The sequence below is a fragment of the Bison bison genome, unplaced genomic scaffold (assembly GCF_000754665.1).
Source record: "Bison bison bison isolate TAMUID 2011002044 unplaced genomic scaffold, Bison_UMD1.0 scf7180017864373, whole genome shotgun sequence".
NCBI lineage: Eukaryota > Metazoa > Chordata > Mammalia > Artiodactyla > Bovidae > Bison > Bison bison.
Genome location: NW_011494945.1, coordinates 5,367,300 through 5,392,262, shown reverse-complemented (window position 1 = coordinate 5,392,262; position 24,963 = coordinate 5,367,300). Strand labels below are relative to the sequence as shown.

The following is a 24,963-nucleotide window of genomic DNA, read 5'->3' as shown; positions in this document are numbered from 1 at the left end:
TGCTTATTTAACTTATATGCAGAGTACATCATGAGAAACACTGGGCTGGAAAAAGCACAAGCTGGAATCAAGGTTGCCAGGAGAAATATCAATAACCTCAGATATGCAGATGACACCACCGTTATGGCAGAAAGTGAAGAGGAACTAAAAAGCCTCTTGATGAAAGTGAAAGAGGAGAGTGAAAAATTTGGCTTAAACCTCAACATTCAGAAAACTAAGATCATGGCACCTGGTCCCATCACTTCATGGGGAATAGATGGGGAAACAGTGGAAACAGTGTCAGACTTTCTTTTTGGGGGCTCCAAAATCACTGCAGATGGTGATTGCAGCCATGAAATTAAAAGATGCTTACTCCTTGGAAGGAAAGTTATGACCAACCTAGATAGCATATTGAAAAGCAGAGACATTACTTTGCCAACAAAGGTCCATCTAGTCAAGGCTATGGTTTTTCCACTGGTCATGTATAGACGTGAGAGTTGGACTGTGAAGAAAGCTAAGCACCAAAGAGTGATGCTTTTGAACTGTGGTGTTGGAGAAGACTCTTGCGAGTCCCTTGGACTGCAAGGAGATCCAACCAGTCCATCCTAAAGGAGACCAGTCCTGAGTGTTCATTGGAAGGACTGATGCTGAGGCTGAAACTCCAATACTTTGGCCACCTCATGCATAGGGTTGACTCATTGGAAAAGACCCTGATGCTGGGAAGGATTGGGGGCAGGAGGAGAAGGGGACGATAGAGAATGAGATGGCTGGATGGCATTGCCGACTCGATGCACATGAGTCTGGGTGAACTCCGGGAGCTGGTGATGGACAGGGAGGCCTGGCATGCTGTGATTCACGCGGTCACAAAGATTCGGACACGGCTGAGTGACTGAACTGAACTGAAGTGTGTACCACGCCTCACTGATACACACCATGGCTCTTCATTTAACCCATAAAAGAATGTTTCCATTATCCTGAGACTCTTATTTGAAACCTCTGTTTGTTTGTTTTTTAAATCCACAATGACTACAATTAAGAATTCTTGCTTGGTAAAGTTTGACAGTGATCGTGATCCTCTATGGAATTTGCACCTTTGGGTGAGCCTCTGTATCACCCAAACGTTGGCTCTGAACCCTCATCATCTAAGAATCTGGTTAGCAGTTGTCACTCATGAGCCTGAATGTAAACTACAGAGGAGATGAAACCTATTGGTGAGGAACAAGCATGACACTTGTGAGGGTCCCCAGTATTTTGTAAAGGACTCCAGGGATCTTGCCTGAGAAACTAACCACACAGCTTCTAGAGTCAACACAACAGGGTATTCCAAACAAAAATAACCCTCTCTTGCCTTTTATTTTTTGTGAGATATATATAATTTGTAAATTTTCAGGACTGTTTATATGAATACTGATGCACTGAGTAAATAGTCTCATTATTTTATATGTACCCTTTCACAACAAGCCCTCCAAATCTATTTGAACATTTAGGTCATTTTCAGCCTGAACAACTGAATATCAGTATCTCCCCCAATTTTGACAAAACCTTGTTATTTTCACAGACGCTTCCTCTTTTTATTTTTATTAGTCTAAAAGTATACACATATTTACCATTCACATAAAACAAAACAAAAAAAAAATTCCAACAGAGGCCATTTGTCCTGGATCACTCATCATAATTATGTATAAAATTTCTAATATACTCACCGTTATTTTTTTTCTAGAGGCATTCTTAATATTTTTCTGTTTCTCATAAGAATGCTCTAATCCTAGCTGAGAATCACTGGCTTCACCAAGGAGATCATCATTAGGCTGAAAATGGAAGTTGTCAATTTACTACCAACAGAATGGGAGAGACAGTGGCCCTGGCCATTGGTGCTCTGCAAGTGCTAAGGTTACATAACACAGAGGAGTCTGAAATGATGGCAGGAAAGAAGCAGAGCTCCTGGTAAACCCTGCAACCATTCATAATTTGTATTGCTGAAAAAACCTTGTCTTCCTACAGGCGCGTTTTTTGTTTTTTGGCTATAAAATGTACTTACCCTAACGAATAGAGGCGGCACTGCTTATTGCGGATTTGATGAACTAAGCCAAACCTGTCATCAAGACAGACTGGCCAGGGCTTTTTTGTAGGGCTGGAGTCAGTAGCCAGGCTGTCTGTGCTCATGTGATCACACTCAATCTGTAAGGATTGGAAATCAATGTGAATAATTTAAAGTACTGGATGATAGATGGCAGGTAGAGACTTACTGCTTTCCTGGTCACTGAAAACCATAACGGGAGAGTTATATCCTTCTCCACTGATAACCACGCCCCCTCCCCAGGGAATCACAGGATTGCTGTAAAATGTTTGGAGGAATTTCAAATACTAGATTATAGGTAACCTCATGGAGATTAGAGGGAGGTTTGAAGGGAAGTTAAGAACTGCTATTCAAAAAAAAAAAAAAAACTACTATAGCCTTTTGCACAGAGTATACAGAGGACAACAAATCAGGAGCAAGGATGGCAGAGAGAAGAAGCCAGGAAAGGCTCTACAGAGGTGTGTTAGTCTTGGAGGAGGAACAGAAGTTGAATAAGAGGCTGAGACCAAGAAGCGTTCCAGACGTGGAGAACAGTGCTCCCAAACCACAGAGGTCTGTTACTCACAGCATTCCTATTAGAAGTTGTGAGATATGGCTGAGGGCATGGATCTTAGAAGAACACAAGATTATTTACTCCTTAGACAAGGTTAGGCCAACATGTTCCAAAAAGGTAGCATGTGTTAATCAAGGTAAACAACTGATCAGAGGTCAAGTGAGAACAATACAAGCCCTGACTAACAAGATAGTACTGTCTGTGATACACGTCCAATAAGCTTCCTCCTGCGGGGATGGGCTCCTGAGAAGGCAATGGCACCCCACTCTAGTACTCTTGCCTGGAAAATCCCATGGACGGAGGAACCTGGTAGGCTGCAGTCCATGAGGTCACTAAGAGTCGGACGCGACTTAGCGACTTCACTTTCACTTTTCACTTTCATGCATTGGAGAAGGAAATGGCAACCCACTCCAGTATTCTTGCCTGGAGAATCCCAGGGACAGGGGAGCCTGGTGGGCTGCTGTCTATGGGGTCGCACAGAGTCAGACACGACTGAAGCGACTTAGCAGCAGCAGCAGCAGCAGCAGCAGGGATGGGCAAGAGCCCCAGATGGGAAGGAGGCTCTTCTTGATCTAGCCAAAGCACCTCTCTTAACTCATCCATCAAAATTAGATAAGAAAACCAAAGGGAACATGTATCTAAGTCAAGCAGAAGGAAGCCAGTTTCTAATTTCAAATGCACACTAAGTAAATATACTTCACAAGGAATTCTGCCTTGTGTTTGAGCCTGGCACAGTATGCATGGCTGAGGCTGTTGGAACGAAAGAAAACAAGTTCTGTGGCCAAGGTATTTATCATACTGAACAACAATGTTTCCCTCTAATGCCTCAAAACTCTCATAGTCATCATGATGCCCCATGAATCATGCAGTTCTTGCTGTCACATCGAAGACAACAGACCACTCCAGAGGCAAAGGATGTTTTGAGTTTCGTTGCTTTAACTCATTGGAAAACATAATGGTAAATGATTTCTTTCTTAAGAAGGTATTCTAGGCTTGCTAAATTCTTTAATTTATTTTCCAAAATGTTAATCTGAAAACAGCATATTATGTGGAGCCAGTGTCTCCCTTACTTTTGCTGTAATCTAGGGTTGGCCTGGAGAAGGCAATGGCACCCCACTCCAGTACTCTTGCCTGGAAAATCCCGTGGATGGAGAAGCCTGGTAGGCTGCAGTCCATGTGGTCGCTAAGAGTAGGACACAACTGAGCGACTTCACTTTCACTTTTCACTTTCATGCATTGGAGAAGGAAATGGCAACCCACTCCGGTGTTCTTGCCTGGAGAATCCCAGGGACAGGATCCTGGTGGGCTGCCGTCTATGGGGTCGCACAGAGTCGGACACGACTGAAGCGATGCAGCAGCAGCAGCAGGGCTGACCTGGCAAAATCATCCTAGCACTATCAATGACTGAGAGAGCGCTTCTTGCTAGAATTTGGAGCTTTTATAGGAAAGTTTAAAAAGTGAAATCCTAATATTTATTTGTACTTTTCTTTTGATGAAACAAAAATTCAAATTTTAAGGCAATAAAAATTTCAACATAAAGTTTTATGATCCACCACTCACCTTGTATGTGCAGACATCTTTGGTGAACTTTATGTACAATGCCAATATATCATTTTCCTTAAAGAAGCAACTGGTGCAGAATAGACTGGGTCAAGTAACCTGGGGAGATTCTGGGCCTCAATGAAGTTCTTAGCTTAAATACGTCTGTAGGACTTTATTGATGTTACTAGCTTTATTACTTGTATTCTATTTTACAAGATTATTATTTCTTGTACTAATAAATGTGTGACTGAGCCTCCAAAAAAAGTAATGATGATTAGGCAACTTGAAACTTTTGACAAAATATATAGTCCTATAAGATCAAAGATTATAATAGTGTAACTCTAGATAAAACAAGAAGTAAGCTTTCCTAGACCATAATGGACTAGTAAGACACATGGTCCAGAGGTTGTTGGCCAAGTCCAGTAATAGCACATTGAGTAGGCTAACAATGAAATCCTTGACTGACTTGGGACTAAGCATTCCTAGTACCTTGGGACAAGCTTGCCATGAAATGCCTCTAAAACCTTGGTCAAAATTAAGACCAAAAGGGAAGGGACTGTAAAATAAAGAATGTTATTCATTATATAGTTCTACAAGAATCAAGTTATTTGCCACTGCAGTCAATGACCTACAAAACACCCTGAAAGGAATTCAGAGCAAAAATCAGAATAAGACATTCTGTGCTCTGGAAAAACTGGCAGAATAGGCCTTCAGATAGTTAGATATTTTCAGGGGAAAATGTTTGGATCCAGTTTCCTATATCTTCCCATACTATGAAAAGCACTAGAACCATTAACTAAAATATATGTGTTTTTCACTATTAATAGTAACTTTCTGCCAAGATGTGTGCTTGCAACAGGCACATGCCCTGTTGTCAAAATCATATATCTACCAACCTCCCCACTCAGAACAGTCCTCAGAAGCTGAGAGACCATCTCCAAGCTTCTAATTCTCAGTTTGGCTTATAAAATTTTCAATTTCTTCCTCAGACTGACTATTGACTAATTTTTGTCAACATCCTCAACCCAGTTTTTTTCTACTTCTCAATCTGCAATCACTGTTCAAAGGAAAAATAATAATAGAAAATGGAATTGAATCTTCTCCCAAGCAACTAGTAGAGAGCACATTTATTAACTGGATCTGTCAACATGTCAATTTGTAGAATTCATTTCTTACTATTCTCCCACAAATAAATGGAAAGTATGCCACTGCCTTCCACTTCTTGTCCCCACCCACCCATCCAAAGGAGAGGGTGCTAATCTAATAGTCAAAACTCAGTGTTCATCAAGCTTGTTCTTACTAGTAGGTATGTTGTGATGCCTTAAAACTTCTTTGGCACTCGGTTCCATGCCGAACCTCCTGCAGTCAGTCAGTTAGACCCAGGGCAGTTTGGTGAGTCCCAAAGGCATGCCTGGATCTCCTAAGCCTGAACCATTTATTCTAAGGTAGCCTCCTGGGGTATCTTTATTAAAGTGGTATGATGATCCCATTTGCTATTGTTTCTTTTTATGTACCCTCCCTGCTGCTGCTGCTAAGTCGCTTCAGTTGTGTCCGACTCTGTGCGACCCCAGAGACGGCAGCCCACCAGGCTCCCCCATCCTTGGGATTCTCCAGGCAAGAACACTGGAGTGGGTTGCCATTTCCTTCTCCAATGCATGAAAGTGAAAAGTGAAAGTGAAGTCACTCAGTCGTGTGCGACTCCTAGCAACCCCATGGACTGCAGCCTACCAGGCTCCTCCATCCATGGGATTTTCCAGGCAAGAGTACTGGAGCGGGTTGCCATTGCCTTCTCTGACCCTCCCTGAGAACCTCCAAAAGACAGGGATGTCAACAGCTGCTTGTTCATCATATCCTCCCAATACCGTTTACACCTAACTCTAGCCTCTCTTAATCTTCTAGATTAAGAAGAGATGGCAAGAAAACACAGAAGAACTATACAAGAAAGGTCTTAATGACTCAGATAACCACAATGTTGCAATAACTTGCCTAGAGTCAGACATCCTGGAGTGTGAAGTCAAATGGGCCTTAGGAAGCATTACTATGAACAAAGCTAGTGGAGGTGATGAAATTCCAACTGAGCTATTTCAAATCTTAAAAGATAATGCTGTTAGAGTGCTGCACTCAATATGCCAGCAAATTTGGAAAACTCAGCAGTGGCCACAGGACTGGAAAAGGTCAGTTTTCATTTCAATCCCAAAGAAGGGCAATACCAAAGACTGTTCAAACTACCATACAATTGAGTTCATTTCACATGCTATCGAGGTAATGCTCAAAATCCTTCAAGCAAAGCTTCAGCAGTATGTGAACCAAGAACTTCCCAATGTACAAACTGGGTTTCAGTGAGACAGAGGAACCAGAAATCAAATTGCCAAAATTTGTTGGATCATGGAGAAAGCAAAGGAGTTTCAGAAAATCATCTACTTCTCTTTCATTGACTACACTAAAGCCTTAGACTGTGTGGATCACAACAAACTGTGGAAAAGTCTTAAAGATACTAGACCATCTTACCTGTCTCCAGAGAAACCTGTGTGCAGGTCAAGAAGCAACAATCAGAACTGGACACAGAACAACTGACTGGTTCAAAACTGGGAAAGGAGTAAGACAAGCCTATATATTGTCATTCTGCTTATTTAACTTATAGGCAAAGGACATCATGTGAAATGCCAGCTTAGATGAATCATAAGCTGGAATCAAGAATGCCAAGACAAATATCAACAACCTCAGATATGCAGATGATACCACTCTAATGACAGAAAGTGAAGAGGAACTAAAGAGCCTCTTGATGAGGTGAAAGAGTAGAGTGAAAAGGCTGGCTTGAAATTCAACATTCAAAAAACTAAGATCATGACATCTGCTCCCATCACTTCATGGCAAAATAGAAGGGGGAGAAGTGAAAGGAGTGACAGATTTTATTTTCTTGGGCTCCAAAATCACTCCAGATGATAATTGCACCCATGAGATTAAAAGACTCGGCTCCTTAAAAGGAAAGCTACTACAAGCCTAGATAGTGTGTTAAAACACAGAGACATCACTTTGCCAGCAAAGGTCCAGATAGTCAAAGCTGTCTTTTTTCCAGTAGTCAGGTATGGATGTGAGAGTTGGATCATAAAGAAGGCTGAGTGCCGAAGAATTGATGCTTATGAATTGTGGTGCTGGAGAAGATTCTTGAGGATCCCTTGTACAGCAAGGAGAACAAACCAGTCAATGCTAAAAGAAATCAGTCCTGAATATTCATTGGAAGGACTAATGCTGAAGTTGAAGTTCCAATACCTTGGCCACCTGAGGTGAAGAGCCTACTCATTGGAAGAGACCCTGACACTAGGAAAGAGTGAAGGAAAAAGGAGAAGAGGGCAGCAGAGGATGAGATGATTAGATAGCATCGCTGATTCAATGGATATGAATTTAAGTAAACTCTGGGAGGCAGTGAAGGATAGAGGAGCCTGGCAGGCTGCAAGCCAAGAGGTTGAAAAGAGTTGGACACAACTTAGCAACTGAACAATATCTAGCCTTTCCCACCATATTTCTAAAGGTGTGGCCACCTACATCCTGATAGATGAGGGAGTACTTAAAAATTTTTGAGTCCCACTCCATATCTATAAAATCAGAATCCTTGAGTCTTATGCATGTGAACATGCACTCTAATAAACTCTCCCAGGTGATTCTTATGCAGGAGGTCCTGAGAGTTTCCTGGCAGCCTTTTGCAAAGCTCCACAGAAACGTTCCAGATTGGCCTCACCCGTGCCTTAGCAAATTAAGGGAAGAGGCTATGCTTGAGCTAGAGCTTTCAACTGAAAACAGCAGCACTTCCAACCTTGCCCCTAACAAGGGGCCAGAGAGGTGACAGTACCGTTATCCAGAGGCCCCCCAAGAGCCAGGTAAATATTAATGGTCAAGATTCAGGGCATTGAGGCTCAGCTGCTCCTCCTTTATGACCCTTAGGGAGTGGGCTTTTATCCTATTAAAGTTAACACTTTCTTCTTCCACAGACTTCCTCTTGTTCAGATATCCCTGTTGGAAAAACATTCTTTTCCATTCAGTATCTGTTATTGTTCCCCTTTTCTCTCCTAGTGCAAACATATAACACAGAAGTTTTTCCATTTTCAGTTCATTTTAGTCTCTCAGTCATGTCTGACTCTTCGTGACCCCATGGACCACAGCACGCCAGGCCTCCCTGACCATCACCAACTCCCGGAGTTTACTCAAACTCATTTCCATTGAGTTGCTGATGCCATCCAACCATCTCATCCTGTCGTTCCCTTCCCCTTCTGCCTTCAATCTTTCCCAGCATCAGGGTCTTTTCAAAGGAATAAGTTCTTTCCATCAGGCGACCAAAGTATTGGAGTTTCAGCTTCAGCATCAGTCCTTCCAATGAATATTCAGGACTGATTCCTATAGGATTGACTGGTTTGATCTCCTTGCAGTCCAATGGACTCTCAAGAGTTTTCTCCAACACCATAGTTCAAAAGCATCCATTCCTTGGCACTCAACTATCTTTATAGTCCAACTCTCACATCCATACATGACTACTGGAAACAAAAAATAGCTTTGACTAGATGGACCTTTATCAGCAAAGTAATGTCTCTGCTTTTTAATATGCTCTCCAGGTTGGTCATTGCTTTTCTTCCAAGAAGCAAGCATCTTTTAATTTCATGGCTGCAGTCACCATCTGCAGTGATTTTGGAGCCCCCAAAAATAAAGTCTGTCATTGTTTCCATTGTTTCCCAATCTATTTGCCAAGAAGTGATGGGACTGGATGTAAGCCAGCTTCTTCACTCTCCTCTTTCACTTTCATCAAGAAGCTCTTTAGTTCTTCTTCGCTTTCGGCCATAAGGGTGGTGTCAATTACATATCTGAGGTTATTAATATTTCTCCCAGCAATCTTGATTCCAGCTTGTGCTTCATCCAGCAAAGCATTTCACATGATGTACTCTGCATATAAGTTAAACAAGCAGGGTGACAATATACAGCCTTGATATACTCCTTTCCCAATTTGGAACCAGTCTGTTGTTCCATGTCTGGTTCTATCTGTTGCATCTTGACCTGCATACAGGTTTCTCACGAGGCAGGTCAGGTGGTCTGGTGTTCCCATCTCTTGAAGAATTTTCCACAGTTTGTTGTGATCCACACAGTCAAAGGCTTTGGCATAGTCAATAAAGCAGAAATAGATGTTTTTCTGGAACTCTCTTGCTTTTTCAATGATGCAGCAGATGTTGGGAATTTGATCTCTGGTTCCTCTGACTTTTCTAAATCCAGCCTGAATATGTGGAATTTCATGGTTCACATACTTTTGAAGCCTAGCTTAAAGAATTTTTGAGCATTACTTTGCTATTGTGTGAGATGAGTACAATTGTGTGGCAGTTTGAACATTCTTTGTCATTGTCTTTCTTTGGGATTGGAATGAAAACTGACCTTTTCCAGTCCTGTGGCCACTGCTGAGTTTTCCAAATTTGCTGGCATATTTAGTGCAGCACTTTTACAGCATCATCTTTCAGGATTTGAAATAGCTCAACTGGAATTCCATCACCTCCACTAGCTTTGTTCATAGTGATGCTTCCTAAGGCCTATTTGACTTTGCATTCCAGGATGTCTGACTCTAGATGAGTGATCACACCATTGTGGTTATCTGGGTCATTAGGATATTTTTGGATAGTTCTGTGTATTCTTGCCACCTCTTCTTAATATCTTCTGCTTCTGTTAGGTCCATACCATTTCTGACCTTTATTGTGCCCATCTTTGCATGAAATGTCCCCTTGGTATCTCTTATTTTCTTGAAGAGATCTCTAGTCTTTCCCATTCTATTGATTTCCTCTATTTCTTTGCACTGATCACTGAGGATGGCTTTCTCATCTCTCCTTGCTATTCTTTGAACTCTGCATTCAAATGGGTATATCTTTCCTTTTCTCCTTTGCCTTTAGCTTCTTTTCTCAGCTATTTGTAAGGCCTCCTCAGACAACCATTTTGCCTTTTTGGATTTCTTTTTCTTGGGGATAGTCTTGATCACTGCCTCCTGTACAATGTTATGAACTTCCATCCATAGTTCTTCAGGCACTCTATCAGATCTAATCACTTGAATCTATTTGTTACTTCTACTGTATAATCATAAGGGATTGATTTAAGTCACACCAGAATGTTCTAGTGGTTTTCCCTACTTTCTTCAATTTAAGTCTGAATTTTGCAATAAGGAGTTCATGATCTGAGCCACAGTCAGCTCCTGGTCTTGTTTTTGCTGACTGTATAGAGCTTCTCCATCTTTGGCTGCAAAGAATATAATCAATCTGATTTTGGTAGGACCATATGATGATGTCCATTTGTAGAGTCTTGTCTTGTGTTGTTGGAAGAGGGTGTTTGCTATGATCAATGCGTTCTCTTGGCAAAACTCTGTTAGACTTTGCCCTGCTTCTTTTTGTACTCCAAAGCCAAATTTGCCTATTACTCCATGTACCTCTTAGCTTCCTACTTTTACATTCCAGTCCCCTATGATGAAAAGGACATCTTTTTGGGGTGTTAGTTCTAGAAAGGTCTTGTGTGTCTTCATAGAACCATTCAACTTCAGCTTCTTTGGCATTACTGGTTGGGGCTTAGACTTGGATTTCTGTGATATTGAATGGTTTGCCTTGGAAATGAACAGAGATCATTCTGTCTTTTTTGAGATTGCACCCAAGTACTGTATTTCAGACTCTTTTGTTGACTATGAGGGCTACTCCATTTCTTCTAAGGGATTCTTGCCCACAGTAGTAGAAATAATGGTCATCTGAATTAAATTTGCACGTTCCAGTCCATTTTAGTTCACTGATTCCTAAAATGTTGATGTTCACTCTTGCCATCTCCTGTTTGGCCACTTCCAATTTACCCTGATTCATGGACCTGACATTCCAGGTTCCGATGCACTATTGTTCTTTATAGCATCGGACTTTACCTCCATCACCAGTCACATCCACACTGGGCGTTGTTTTTGCTTTCTTTGTTTTTTTCCATTTTAACCATTTATTAATCATCTCATTTATAGACATTAGCTTTTGAAAACAACTAGGAGTACTCAGTAAAATTCAGCTCCTAAAAACTAATTAAATATTGATTTTTCAAACTTTCTTGTTGAGATTTATGTCCAGGGCTTCAGTGAAGTCACTTGCAAGCAAAACCAATGAGAGCAGTAAGTCCTAGCTAAGCTCTAATTTAGGTAAATATAGGGTTTTTTTATCCCTCCAATTCCCCTTGTAATTTTAGCCAAATAAAAAGAATTAAACCTGGACAAAGGAAAACAGATTGCAAGAAAAAAAAAGTGTTTCCTGAAATGCCTTTTAGTTAATTTAACTTGAAGAGATCTAATTTATTTTCCTTTCATTTTGTATCCCAAAAGCCTAAATAGCATTTCTGCCAGCTCATAACCAGAATCTGGCAAAGGGAGCCCTTAAATTTTGGGTACGTTGGCAAGAATCACTTCAATAATCAAATTGTATGTTAATGTAATACATTATTTTGAAAGGTAAAATATCAAGGAAAGAGTTGTATTTTTGTTGCTCTTATCCAAATTTGTGTGAGTGTGAATGTGTGTGTATGTGTGTGTAGCAGTAAATATAATAGAAACTATTGTTTTATTAATAAATGTGCAAAATCTGAATCTCCAGAGCCGTAGGTTCTTATGTCATTCTTAGAAACAGTTAGATGGGTAGATGATTAGATAGATAGATAGATAGGCTGACTTTAAAATATACTTTAAAAAAACAACAAAACAGCAACTGGTGCTTATATTAATTTTGTACCGCAAGCCATGCTTCCTGAAGGCATATGGTTTGGGGGTTGCCATAAAAAGCTGAATCTGGAGCTTTCCTTTAGAACAGAGCACTGGGTTTCTGATTTAACCATTTCTTATGAGCAGCAGATCATCTATGCCAGAACTCAGAGATGCAATCACAGCCTTTCACACTAGAAAACAATACCTACTAAAACTGAATCTGATATTCTGCCCACTCTAACCAAATACCATATCCTTTGGTGTTTCATTAAAAAATGCAGGTCCCCAACCACACCTTTAAGGTCACCGCAGTGCACAAGTCCATGGGCACCTTCCCCACCACAGTCTAATGTCACATTGTCCCATGCCCTGTGCTCCTGTTCCCAAGCTCCCTGGGCCTGGGGAAGCTTACCCACCTATCTGTCCACTCTGTTAAAGAACAACAGTTCTCTTGCTCCCTAGCTGTTTACCAGTGTGTGGGGGTATTTAATTCAAGTTTGACATCCCAGCCAGTGCCTAACACCATATCTTCCTCAGAGCAAATACTCAACAAATGTCTGCTGAATTGATGAATGAATAAATCAATGATGAACATATCAAATGCTAAGTTTTGCTGTACAAGCCTGAATATGGATTTGAGGGAAATATATATATATATATATTAAGCCAGCATAAGAGGATGGAGGTGGAATTTGCTCAAGTAACTACAGAGGTTTTTTTGGCTTATTGTTGTGGTTTTTTTTTTTTTTGCTTGTCCATTATGACTCACTACTGCTAACTGTGAAAATTTTAGGTAATAGGGACTCTAATATTCTGCCAGTTTTGTAGGCTTTCATTGTCGAGATGAGTTCTAAAAGAGGCACAAGGTTCCAACACAGCTGAAAATCTCTGCACTACAGAGAAAAGAGGAGGGAGCACTGGTTAGTGGGATTCTGATTAAACCAGTTAGTGTCATCTCTGATGAGCTCCCACCTCCTGGGCTAGTGAGTCAGAAGCACACAAAAGCACAGGACTTTAGCTGTTAAAATGATCTCTGATTACAAAACCATTGTGAGGTCTGGAACTTTATCTAGTGCCTTCTAGAGGATGCAAAGCCTTCTAGTGAGCTTCAACAACGAAATCTCTATTATTATACTTCTCACGGTGAATAATAATTATATGTCCATTTATCTACCTTCCCAACTAGTTTGTTAGCCACTTGAAGGCAGAGACTATTTCCAAGGCCTACATTTCTGGCACAGAGTAGGTGTTCGGTAATACTTGGTTAATAATAATTCTACACCAGTCTTATGGTAAAAGCTCACGGAGCTGGGAGGGACCTTAGAAATAATTTGATACAATCTCTTCCTTCCCAAGATCAGAACAGTCAGACCAGACAAGCAAAATAAATTGCCCAGGATCACAACATCAGACCACATCACAGGATGCTTTTTTTAAAAGCATTTTTCCCTCTCAGTCCATAATTCATGGGAAAACTTGAAAAGGGACTTGAAATGATGCTTTCATGCCTCAAGAGCTTCTTCTAAGTTAATTTGCCTTTTATAAGTTACAGAACATTAACCTGAAATACATATAAAATGGAATTTCAAGGCTTTCACATGGTCAATTTTTGTGTGTGTCAGTGGGGTGGGGCAGGGGGTTAAGCCCACCATTCTCAAATTCAACTCATACTTTTAACACCTTTCTCTGGGGCTTTTAAGGGCTTCTTAAAGTCACAGTTAAGAGGTCTAGTTTCTTACTCTTTATGTAAAACCAAACTATAAAATTAAAACTTCAGTATTTTAATTAAGTCAGTGTAAGTCCACCAAATTAATTTGCAGCAGCAAAATAAGATGAAATTATGTAAAGCACAGGGACCAATTTATCATCCCATTACTCATGATGAATTCAACAAGCTTTTACTTCCATGTCTAGGTGACAAGTATTGAAATCTCTGGTTGTCTGACTGCATCATATGAAAAATGAAATTTTTTTTACCCCTAAATTAGCCTTCTAAAATTCCAGAAATATACGTTCCTCCATGGATGAAAAATGGGCTTGGCCGCCAGTGAGGCTGGGCAGAGAGAGTGGGATGTCAAGAGCCAGTGGGCTGAGGGAGATCAAAAGGCCCGGGGACCCCTCAGTACCACACAGCTCCACAGTACGGCTTTCAGGGCTGCAGCTTCACAGGCAGTCTGAGTTTTTAATTTACTAGCACTCTCAGTCCAGGGAGAAGTTTCCCTCAGGCCTTGATTTCCTTTTCCATCTCTCTTTCCTCAGGATCAGGCTACTGGAGAATGGACCCTCCTGATTAATGTGTCAAGAGCCATAGACTTTCCTTAATGAAGAGTCTCTGCCCGCTCGGGGCACCGGGCAGGAGCTGCCACAATGCGTTAAGTCACTAATGAAGGCGGTGCTCAGTAATGATTTAAAGGGCCCTAGGAACAGAGAGCCTTCGGATTCATTAGCTTCTCTTCTGACTGCCTGCGAAGTCTCCTTGGCTCTCTGGCCTAACGCGTCTCTGTCTGCCAACCTTCTGTGGCAGAAAAGTGAAAAGGCAGATTTCTCCAAACTGGGACTTGAATCTCCAGATGATGGTTTTGGTTTGTGACACACTGGACTGCCTACTCAGGGGCAAGAATCTGTCACTTCAAATGGTTTCCCAAAGCAATTTTCTAAAGTGGATCTTTAAAACACATTGCAATGAATCATTAAAACATCTCGGGGTGATGATACTCCTGGAAGGGATAAGATGCCAAAGCAGATGGAAGGCACCTATTATCTGCCTCTAGGTGAGCAGATATATTTAAGCAGTAAGGCCTCAGAAACTGTCCCTATCAAGCATCTATCAGGAGGCACTGAGAAACTTCCCAGACCCTTATTGACAAATCCTTTAAAAGGGGCAGCTGGCATTCTTTTACAGTTTCCAAACCCACTTGTGCTTGAAACACAACCTGAATGGTGCTGATGTATTTCAGGAACCTCAAGGCTTCTTCATCCAGGGAGCGAGCAGGGCCTGCCCAAGGCTGGAGGTCTATTTGCCACCGGGGACCCTGCAAGGAGAAAACATAGGTTAGTATGAAAAGGATCAGGAGGTTAGGGTGGGGGGTGGGAAGGGTGCAGAGTATTAGGAAGGTAAGACTGCCACCTGCAAAACAAACACTGCCGCTCTTGAGCATCAGGGAGGTGGTTTGGGGCTGCCATCGTGAAGGCCGGAGAAGGCAATGGCTCCCCACTCCAGTACTCTTGCCTGGAAAATCCCATGGACGGAGCAGCCTGATAGGCTGCAGTCCATGGGGTCACAGTCAGACACGACTGAGCGACTTCACTTTCACTTTTCACTTTCATGCATTGGAGAAGGAAATGGCAACCCACTCCAGTGTTCTTGCCTGGAGAATCCCAGGGACGGGAGAGCCTGGTGGGCTGCCATCTCTGGGATCACACAGAGTCGGACACGACTGAAGCGACTTAGCAGCAGCAGCAGCATGAAGGCCACATCAGTCACAGGGAGACAAATGAGGCCTGAGAAAGCCCAGCTACCAGCTTTAGCAGGAGACTGCAAAAGCCAGATGGGATATCTGTCTCAAGCTTCTGATCAAAGGCAAACTCCACTTGACCCCATCAGGCTCTCTCAATTGCAGCTCTGTATTAGCCGGAGCTTCTCCCCATTGTGGAATAAACCTCCACGGTCCATGGGTTACAGCTTTAGAAATAGGTGCCTCCTAAGGGCCTGTTCTGTTGTCATGACACCGTAATGCCTGAATCCTCAGGGTGCTCGGGTACCCCCTGCTCCTAGCAGAGGGAAATGCGGGGGAGGACAAGGGGTGCCACTGGGTATTCCAGACCTCAGTGCCCCTGTCGTCTGCACCATGCATCTGCCAACAGACCTTGGAGCTTGCACCACCAGGGCTGGCAGTGGTGGCCTTCTAGCACTGCTAGACAACCTCCAACTTTCAGCAGAAGATGCAAGGAGCTCCCAGGAGTGGAGTGATCAGAACACTAAGCCTCCTTTTGTGGCAAGGGTAGAGTAGATGAAGGGTTGGAGGAAAGTAGTGGTGATCTAGAAGAATCAAAACTGGGGATACCTCCAGTCAAAAGGAAGCTCTAGTCATGAAATCCTTTCTAGAGCTCAAGTTTCCCACCATAGTGGTCACCACCGGAAACCTCCAGGAGACTCACTGTGATCCCAAGGGCAGAGTACGGTGCAGGGTGTAGGATGGGGAAGGGCAGGGGCCTGGGCAAGGAGAAGCCCTAGCAGATGGCAGGGTGAACATCTCATGTGAGGAAAGACTTTGGGAGTCTTGGCACAGAGCTTCCTGCAAAGTGGTTAGGATGGGCTCCCAAACCTCATTTTATGGTGAGGAAGGGGGCAGGGGAGGGTTCTGGGGATCATTCATGTACACAGCCCTCCCCTGTCCCCCTCCTCACCATAAAGTCGGGTTCAGGAGCCCATCCCAACCACCTTGCAGAAAGGGTTCTGGGGCCAAAACAAGGATCATGCACACACATTGTTCTCCAGGCAGACACTGCAATGGTCTGGATGTGTGTCCCCACCCCCAAAATTCCTGTGTTGAAATCCTAATGCCCAATGTGATAATATTAGGAGGCGGGACTTTGAGAGGTGCTTACATCATGAGGGTGGGGCCTCCATGAATAGGATTAGTGTTCTAGCTCCCTGGGCCCTACCACCATGTGAGGACACAGCAAGAAGGCAGCCACCTGCAGCCTGAAAGAGGACCTTCACCAGGATCCAGCCATGCTGGCACACTGATCTTGAACTCCCAGCCTCCAGAACAGTGAGCAATAAATTTCTGTTGCTTATAAGCCACCCAGTCTGTAGTATTTTGTGACAGCAGCCACAGGAGACAAAGACAGGTTTTATGGCAAGAACTGTCTGTCACCCAAAAAGAAACATCTAAACAGACGTACTGGGGCACTTTCTGTTCAGTTCAGTTCAGTTCAGCCGCTCAGTCACGTCCGACTCTGCAACCCCATGGACGGCAGCACACCAGGCTTCCCTGTCCATCACCAACTCCCAGAGCTTGCTCAGACTCATGCCCATGTGTCAGTGATGTAATCCAACCATCTCATCCTCTGTCGTCCCCTTCTCCTCCAGCCTTCAATCTTTCCCAGAATCAGGGTCTTTTCCAGTGAGTCAGTTCTTCCCATCAGGTAGCCAAAGTATTGGAGTTTCAGCTTCAGCATCAGTCTTTCCAATGAATATTCAGGACTGATCTCCTTTAGGATTGACTGGTTGGATCCCCCTTCAGTCCAATAGACTCTCAAGAGTCTTCTCCAACACCACAGTTCAAAAGCATCAGTTCTTCAGTGCTCAACTTTCTTTATAGTCCAACTCTTACATCCATACATGACTACTGGAAAAACCACAGCCCTGACTACGTGGACCTTTGTTGGTAAGGAAATGTCTCTGATTTTAAATACGCTGTCTAGGTTGGTCATAGCTTTTCTTCCAAGGAGCAATCGTCTTTTAATTTCATGGCTGCAGTCACTATCTGCAGTGATTTTGGAGCCCAGAAAAATAAAGTCTGTCATTGTTTCCATTGTTTCCCCATCTACTTTCCATGAAGTGATGGGACCAGATGCCATTAGTTTTCTGAATGTTGAGTTTTAAGCCAACTTTTTCACTCTCCTCTTTCACTTTCATCAAGAGGCTCTTTAGTTCTTCTTTGCTTTCTGCCATAAGTTGGGTTGTATCATCTGCGTATCTGAGGTTATTGATATTTCTCCCAGCAATCTTGATTCCAGCTTGTGCTTCATCCAGCCCAGCATTTCACATGATGTGCTCTGCATATAAGTTAAACAAGCAGGGTGACAATATACAGCCTTGACATACTCCTTTCCCGATTTGGAACCAGATCGTTGTTCCATGTCCAGTTCTAACTATTGCTTCTTGACCTGCATACAGATTTCTCAGGAGCAGGTCAGGTGGTCTGGTATTCCCATCACTTGAAGAATTTTCCAGTTTGTTGTGATCCACACAGTGAAAGGCTTTGGCATAGTCCATAAAGCAGAAGTAGATGTTTTTCTGGAATTTTCTTGCTTTTTCAAAGATCCAGTGGATGTTGGCAATTTGATCTCTGGTTCCTCTGTCTTTTCTAAATCCAGCTTGAACCTCTGGAAGTTCACAGTTCATGTACTGTTGAAGCCTGGCTTGGAGAATTTTGAGCGCTACTTTGCTAGTGTGTGAGATGAGTGCAACTGTGTGGTAGTTTGTACATTATTTGGCATTGCCTTGGAAATGGGGCACTTTAGTACGTATATATATTTTTGCCCCTAAACAGGGTGGCCTAGGTGACTTGGGGTTAAACAGATAGCAAGAAGAATGAAGGCCAAGCTGATTAGTCAGTGTCAAGCCAAATGTGTGGGCTTGGGGAAGCACAGTACACTCTGGCATGTGGGTCTGAGATAAATGCAGACACTATGTAAGTGATAAAGCATTATTCCAGGTTAGGCACTATAAGACTCATATCACTGTACCAAGTCCTGAGAGTCCACAGTCTCAGCAGCCAGACAAATAGTGGTGGAGCACCCTGCAGTCCTCTGGACTGAAAGAACCCTCACTGATCACCCACAGGCTGCCTCATCCTCAGGAATCCTCAGCACAGGGCCAGTTTCGTAGGCACGCAGGTTGTACATTCTTAGATGTGCTTGTGTTTGTCTCAGTGCTGACACTGTCTTAAAACTCTTAATTTTTAAACGAGAGGCTCAACATGTTTATTCTGTGCTAAGCCCTGCAAATTATATAGTCAGTCTGCCCTGAGGGGCACCTTTTCTTAGGAAATGGGCTTTTCATATAGCTGTTCTTGTTTATGAAGGCTGAGGAGGCAGAGACTCCAGCCAGAGAGAGTCTGAGAACATTAAGCAATAAATCTTCCCAGTTAATGACTCCCACCCCGCTATTTCTTTTTTTCTTCTCTAAGTTAGTTGTTGATTACCATTTGGTCAAACAATATTTATTGAGCATCAGCCACTCTGTGCCAGGCACTAGTTGGCACCCATATGAATAAAACCCAGAACTTCCTGAGAGGCACTCACAGTCTGGTGGGGGAGACAGATATATACAAAATAAGCTTGATAGAGAAATGCTGAAACATTAGGGAAAGCCATTCTTTCCAGGGAATTATTAATTATGAAATCATAAATTACAGACAAATGCCTCTTAGCTTTGCTTGGTTACACTCCTTTTGCGTCTAATGACGAAGAGTGACTTTCCAGGTTGCTGCTGCTGTCAGCACAGCAACACAAAGCTGCCTGCAAGTTTTGTCCAGGCCTGGGGTTTCAAACTCCCCACGTCAGTCTCATGGGATCCTGACAAGTACCCCAGTGCCTGACCCAGGAGGCTTTTGATGAAAACAATAAAGTTTTCACGTTATGGTTTTCCTCTAAATCAGGGATCTGTAAATTTTTTCTATAAGAGATCAAACAGCAAATATTTCAGTCTTTGCAGGCCATGCAGTTTCTGCTGCAATTCCTCACCGCCTGTTGTAGCTCAAAAGCAGCCAAAGACAGTAAGTAAACAAATGGTCAGGACTGTGCTCCAATAAAACTCCATTTACAAAAACAGCTGGCAGGCTGGATTTGGCCTGCAAGGCTGGAGCTTGCTGACCCCTGCTCTATCTGACTCTGATTTGGTTGTAGACCATCCTAGAAGAGAGTGTTTACTTGAAATAATGCAAGAGACACAGATTATGATATCTAGGTTACAAAGAACTTTGTTATCTTGGGTGAGCTGGGAAATGTCGGTCAGGTCCCAGCAGGATACGATGGGAAGAATTTAGTAGAGAGACTATTTACAAAGGTGCAGGCAGAGTTTCAGTTCAGTTTAGTCCCTCAGTCGTGTCCAACTTTTTGCGACCCCATGGACTGCAGCACGCCAGGCCTCCCTGTCCATCACCAACTCCCAGAGTTTACTCAAACTCATCTCCATTGAGTCAGTGATGCGATCCAACCATCTCATCCTCTGTCGTCCTCTTTTCCTCCTGCCTTCAATCTTTCCCAGCATCAGGGTCTTTTCCAATGAGTCAGCTCTTCGCATGAGGTGGCCAAAGTATTGGAGTTTCAGCTTCAACATCAGTCTTTCCAATGAATATTCAGGACTGATCTCCTTTAGGGTGGACTGGTTGGATCTCCTTGCAGTCCAAGGGACTCGCAAGAGTCTTCTCCAACACCACAGTTCAAAAGCATCAATTCTTTGGTGCTCAACTTTCTTTATAGTCCAACTCTCACATCCATACATGACTACTGGAAAAACCATAGCCTTGACTAAACGGACCTTTGTTGGCAAAGTAATGTCTCTGCTTTTTAATATGTTATCTAGGTTGATCATAACTTTCCTTCCAAGGAGTAAGCATCTTTTAATTTCATGGCTGCAATCACCATCTGCAGTGATTTTGGAGCACCCAAATATAAAGTCTGACACTGTTTCCACATCTATTTGCCATGAAGTGATGGGACCAGATGCCATGATCTTTGTTTTCTGAATGTTGAGCTTTAAACCAACTTTTTCACTCTCCTCTTTCACTTTCATCAAGAGGCCCTTTAGTTCTTCTTTACTTTCTGCCATAAGGGTGGTGTCATCTGCATCTGAAGTTATTGATATTTCTCCCAGCAATCTTGATTCCAGCTTGTGCTTGGTCCAGCCCAATGTTTCTCATGAAGAAAGAGTTTAGGAAACTAATAAGGAGTAACGCAATACCTGTGGCTGGTAGCACCAGGGAGCCCTTCCAAATCCTGAGCAGGAAGGAGCAGGAGAGGGGGGAAATTTGTGGAACCCAAAGAGGGAAACTGCATGGAGAAGGTGTTTGATAGAATTACAGCCAACCCTATCACATACAGTCCTATGAAAGTACATACTCACCCTAACTGTCAAATGGAAGGAGAAGCTAAAGAAGCGGGAGGCTGTGGTTGGTCCACAGGTCAGCCTCTGCTGGGGCACGGAGTAGGGGATCAAGATGGAGAGTGGGCCTGGAAAGGCAAGTGGAAGTTCTCCCACACAGCATCCTTTGGAAAGAGGCATTGAGACTTGACCAGGGAATCATTCACTCATTCAGTGGTCATTTGTGCCTTGTGCCAGGATCTGGGTTACAATTTAATATAGGACACAGCTGTGTAAACCAATAAATGCAACAAAGTTCCACAAGAGCTCTGACTGAAACCTCTATAGGCACAATGGTGTTACAAGAGAGGTGAAGGATCCAAGTGCCAATCCAAAATAAATGCCGGAAAATACAAATATAGATCATGGGAAGCAGTCTCCAATGTGAGAAGCCCAAAATTCTCATTAAAGAGACACTTTAAACATAGCAGAAGCACTTAACCTAGGCTAACACACAAAGGTAACATTCTGGATCAATAATAGTGAATCTATGGGGGGGGGTGACTCAATATGATAAAACTATACAATTATATTAAGAATCCACAAACTATATCCATCTTGCTATCTGATATTTCTCAGTTCCACTGAGTATTGACCATGACAAAGCTAAACACGACAGCTGGAACGGTGAATAAGTTGAAGGGTCTCAGGTGGGGATATAATAGAAATATACAGCAGAGAGATGCCCTCAAAAGTGCTCTGGCTTAACGCTTTGGTTGAGCTGTTTAGAAAACATTTCACATAAAGTAATGTTCTCATTGGAATCAGCCTGACAGCAATTTGTGATTATTTCCCCAAGGAAACCACTAGCTTTTATCATCTCTTTCAATTATCATTTGTCTTAATTCTCTAGTGCACACATCAATATTTGTCCATCAGAAATCCCACAAACAAAGAAAACAACAACAAAAAAGAAGTCCCACAAACAGAATTCTTGGAGCACCTTAAAACACTGTTTACTACAACAAGGCAAAAAAAAAAAAAAAGTCTTTTCCTTTTAAAAAGAAACAATTCCCCCAAACAACTCCCTAAATGCCAAAGTACACTGTTATCCATGTGCTCCAAATATCAAGTGACCAGACAAGGCTACCCCCATCCCACCCCCAGGGGGTGGGAAGGTAGATTCCTGGTCCCCTCTGTTGCCTCCACTTCCTCTTCAGATCAGTAAAGGAGCAGCTTAAGCAGAAGGTGGTGGAGGTATTGTCACTGGGGATTGGGGCAGATCCATCTGTCCCCAACAGGCTTGAGCTGGTGTCAAATGGAGCCTCCACAATGTGCTGCCACAGAGAAGTGCTCAGGCTCCTGAGCCCTTGCAGGGGTGGAGCCAGGGGGTTGCTCAATTCCTTTGCAATCCGTGGTCCTGCCCCATACATAAACCACGAGGCCACTCATACAAAGGAGCACCTCCTTCAACAGAGATAAGCATCCCAGGAAAGGCAGGGACCCAGATTTCAGAGGAAAGGAAGCAGTCCCCACCCACTTTTGTCTGTGAAGGATTTATCTGGTTCTTCCTCCAGGAAACATGCATTGCAAAGTGAACTGGCTTCCTCTAACGAGGGGAAATGGTTTGATTATATAGAAAAAATTTCCAAAAAATTAACATTAAGCAAAGGATTCTATACACAGCTAACTCATGTTGTTTGGGGGCTATTTTGCAGACATCTGAGAGTCTCTTCCCAAAGGGTAAAAAGCAATCGCTGAGTCAGCCCAAGTCGGTGCACAGAGATAATGGATCTGGCTCCAAAAACTGCAACAAGCACAACCGTGAGGCTTTCACGTATTTTTATAATTTATGACTTCAGCATCAAATTTGTTTCTGGATAAAGAAAATGATTCTTTCAAGCCAAAGAAACTGAATTCCAAGGTTTCACTATTAAAAGATAATGCAAAAAATAAAGCAATCTTTTAAAATACTCTTTTGCCTACCAGCCTACACATATGCACATAATAGAAATATATTAATTCAAGACCATAAGCCCCAAGCAAAACTGGTTGCATTAAAATATATGTATACATATAAAAGCAAACCCACCCATGACCTGAAAAGAGAATCATGGATTCTGTCTTGTGCAAAAGCTTTCTTTGCCTTGAAATTTGGCATAAAAGCTTCCTTCTTCACAAGCCATTTCTCCCACACCCATGAATGACCTCACGTAGGCCACACAGAAATGGTCAGACTGGCAACAGTACCACCACCAGTTGTACAAGCAAGTTTTAGACAAGCATACATATTTTTACTTTCTTTTGAAATAAAAACCAAAGAAAGAGTCTAATGGTCCATTCCTCTGTGTCTCAATGCTACAGCTCTTTGGGGATGAAATTGTATGATAAGTGATTTAAATGATCAGTTTCTTTATTGTGACTGATAATTGGTAGAGTGTCTGGGGTATTTTTGCCAAGTTTCAGTACTCTCAAATTCACATTCCCCACAGCTAGTAAGCTCTTGAAAGGTTTTAGAAACAGCAATTTTCTGTTGTGGGAGATAGCTAACAATTGATTTTCTGCATTATGGTTGTGCCTGTGGAAAAGAACAAGGTTGTGAGTCCTTGACTCAAACTAAACAATACGCTGAGAGTGTGCAATGAGTTAATGTTGGAAAGCCTAAGCTTTCTGGAAAAAAACAAACTCAAAACAAGCAAAATCTATTTATTTAGCAATTTTGTGCTAATTAAGAGCATCTGTTAGCCGGCAGGAAACAAAGATTGAAGGAAATTGTTCCTTTTTAGAAGGAGAAGGGGAGTTGGGGGAATTGTTGGGGGAGGGGGAGGCACAGAATGGGACCTGGACAGAGCAGCCATCCAGACACAACGGGGAGCGTGTGAGCACCAGCCACTGCCTTTCTGGGACGCCCTGGGATAATCATAGTTTTTAGGACTTCACTCAAGTGTGATTCTCAAGAGTCTCTGGGGTGGCAGCTCACATGTCCCTCCCCTCAGCTTCATGTAACTGATCTTTCTCTCAGAATGGGCCCTGCTTTAGAAAGAGTAAGGGTCAGTTACACACGTTTAAAATTCAGGTTCCCCATGCAAAAATTTTGTTACCAAAAAAATCTCAGTTTCAGTTCTGGATAACATGGGTAAGCACACCCTCACCCTGTGTCTGGCAGTGAATACAGCAATAAAACCCGGATAGAATGCATCAAAGCAGCTATTTGAGAAATCTGAAAAGTAAATACTGGCAGGCGGGCTGGGAAAGAAGACCAGAATTCAAAGTATCAGGAAGCAGCAGTAAGGGCACCACTGGTTTTCTTCTGGCATCCCCCTCGTGCCCCCACTCAAGGTGGTCTCACACTGCAGGTAGACATCTGCACAGACCAAGAGCTCCAGAGAAGCCCTCTAGCTCAGGCTCAAGGGGGGAAGGGTCTCCTAATGCTCAGAGAAAGTAGGAGGATTCCCTATTTACCCCTCTTCTTGTATTTCCTTTCCTCCATTCTAGCACCCCAACTCCCAGGCAATCCCACTGTAGTGGAAGCCACAGCAGGAGTCTGCAAGCACCTAAAACTCTTAGGAAAGGGAAATTTCTTCTCTGATCTGAAGCTGTGGCCCCAAGAGGGCAGGGGAAAAACCTCGTTGAGTATTTTCTCTCTTCTCAAACAGCTTGACTTTGGGCTTGCATATAGTCACAGGAAGGGTGTTGTAACTAAAGTCTAACCTTTCTAGCCAGAGGTTCAGAAACACAGGGAACTAGATAATGCAGTCAGCCCTCAATATCAATATCAGCCCTGATAGCTCAGTTGGTAAAGAATCCACCTGCGATGCAAGAGACCCTGGTTCAATTCCTGGATTGGGAAGATCTGCTGGAGAAGATGGAGGAGGCAATGGCAACCCACTCCAGTACTCTTGCCTGGAGAATCTCATGGACGGAGGAGCTTGGTAGGCTATAGTCCCTGGGGTCGCTGAGTCAGACACGACTGAGTGACTTCACTTTCACTTTTCACTTCATGCATTGGAGAAGGAAATGGCAACCAACTCCAGTGTTCTTGCCTGGAGAATCCCAGGGATGGAGGAGCCTGGTAGGCTGCCGTCTATGGGGTCGCACAGAGTCGAACACAACCGGTATGACGCAGCAGCAGCAGCTGGAGAAGATAGACTACCCACTCCAGTATTCTTGGGCTTCCCTTGTGGCTCAGCTGGTAAAGAACTTGTTTGCAATGTGGGAGACCTGGTTCAATCCTTGGGTTGGGAAGATCCTCTGGAGAAGGGAAA

The 24,963-nt window shown here is 43.0% G+C and overlaps 1 protein-coding gene across 1 annotated transcript in view; it reads right to left on the bottom strand.

The window, feature by feature from the left end:
- Window positions 1-20,899, bottom strand: part of METTL24 (methyltransferase like 24) — a 96,572-nt gene extending 75,673 nt beyond the window's left edge. The window contains exons 1-3 of the mRNA XM_010856689.1: window positions 20,741-20,899; window positions 14,817-14,915; window positions 2,018-2,157 (exon numbers count right to left, since the gene is read on the bottom strand). Of these exons, the coding sequence (XP_010854991.1) occupies window positions 2,018-2,157; window positions 14,817-14,915; window positions 20,741-20,899 (398 nt within the window). The remainder of the gene's footprint in view (window positions 1-2,017; window positions 2,158-14,816; window positions 14,916-20,740) is intronic.
- Between the last annotated feature and the right edge of the window lie 4,064 nt (window positions 20,900-24,963).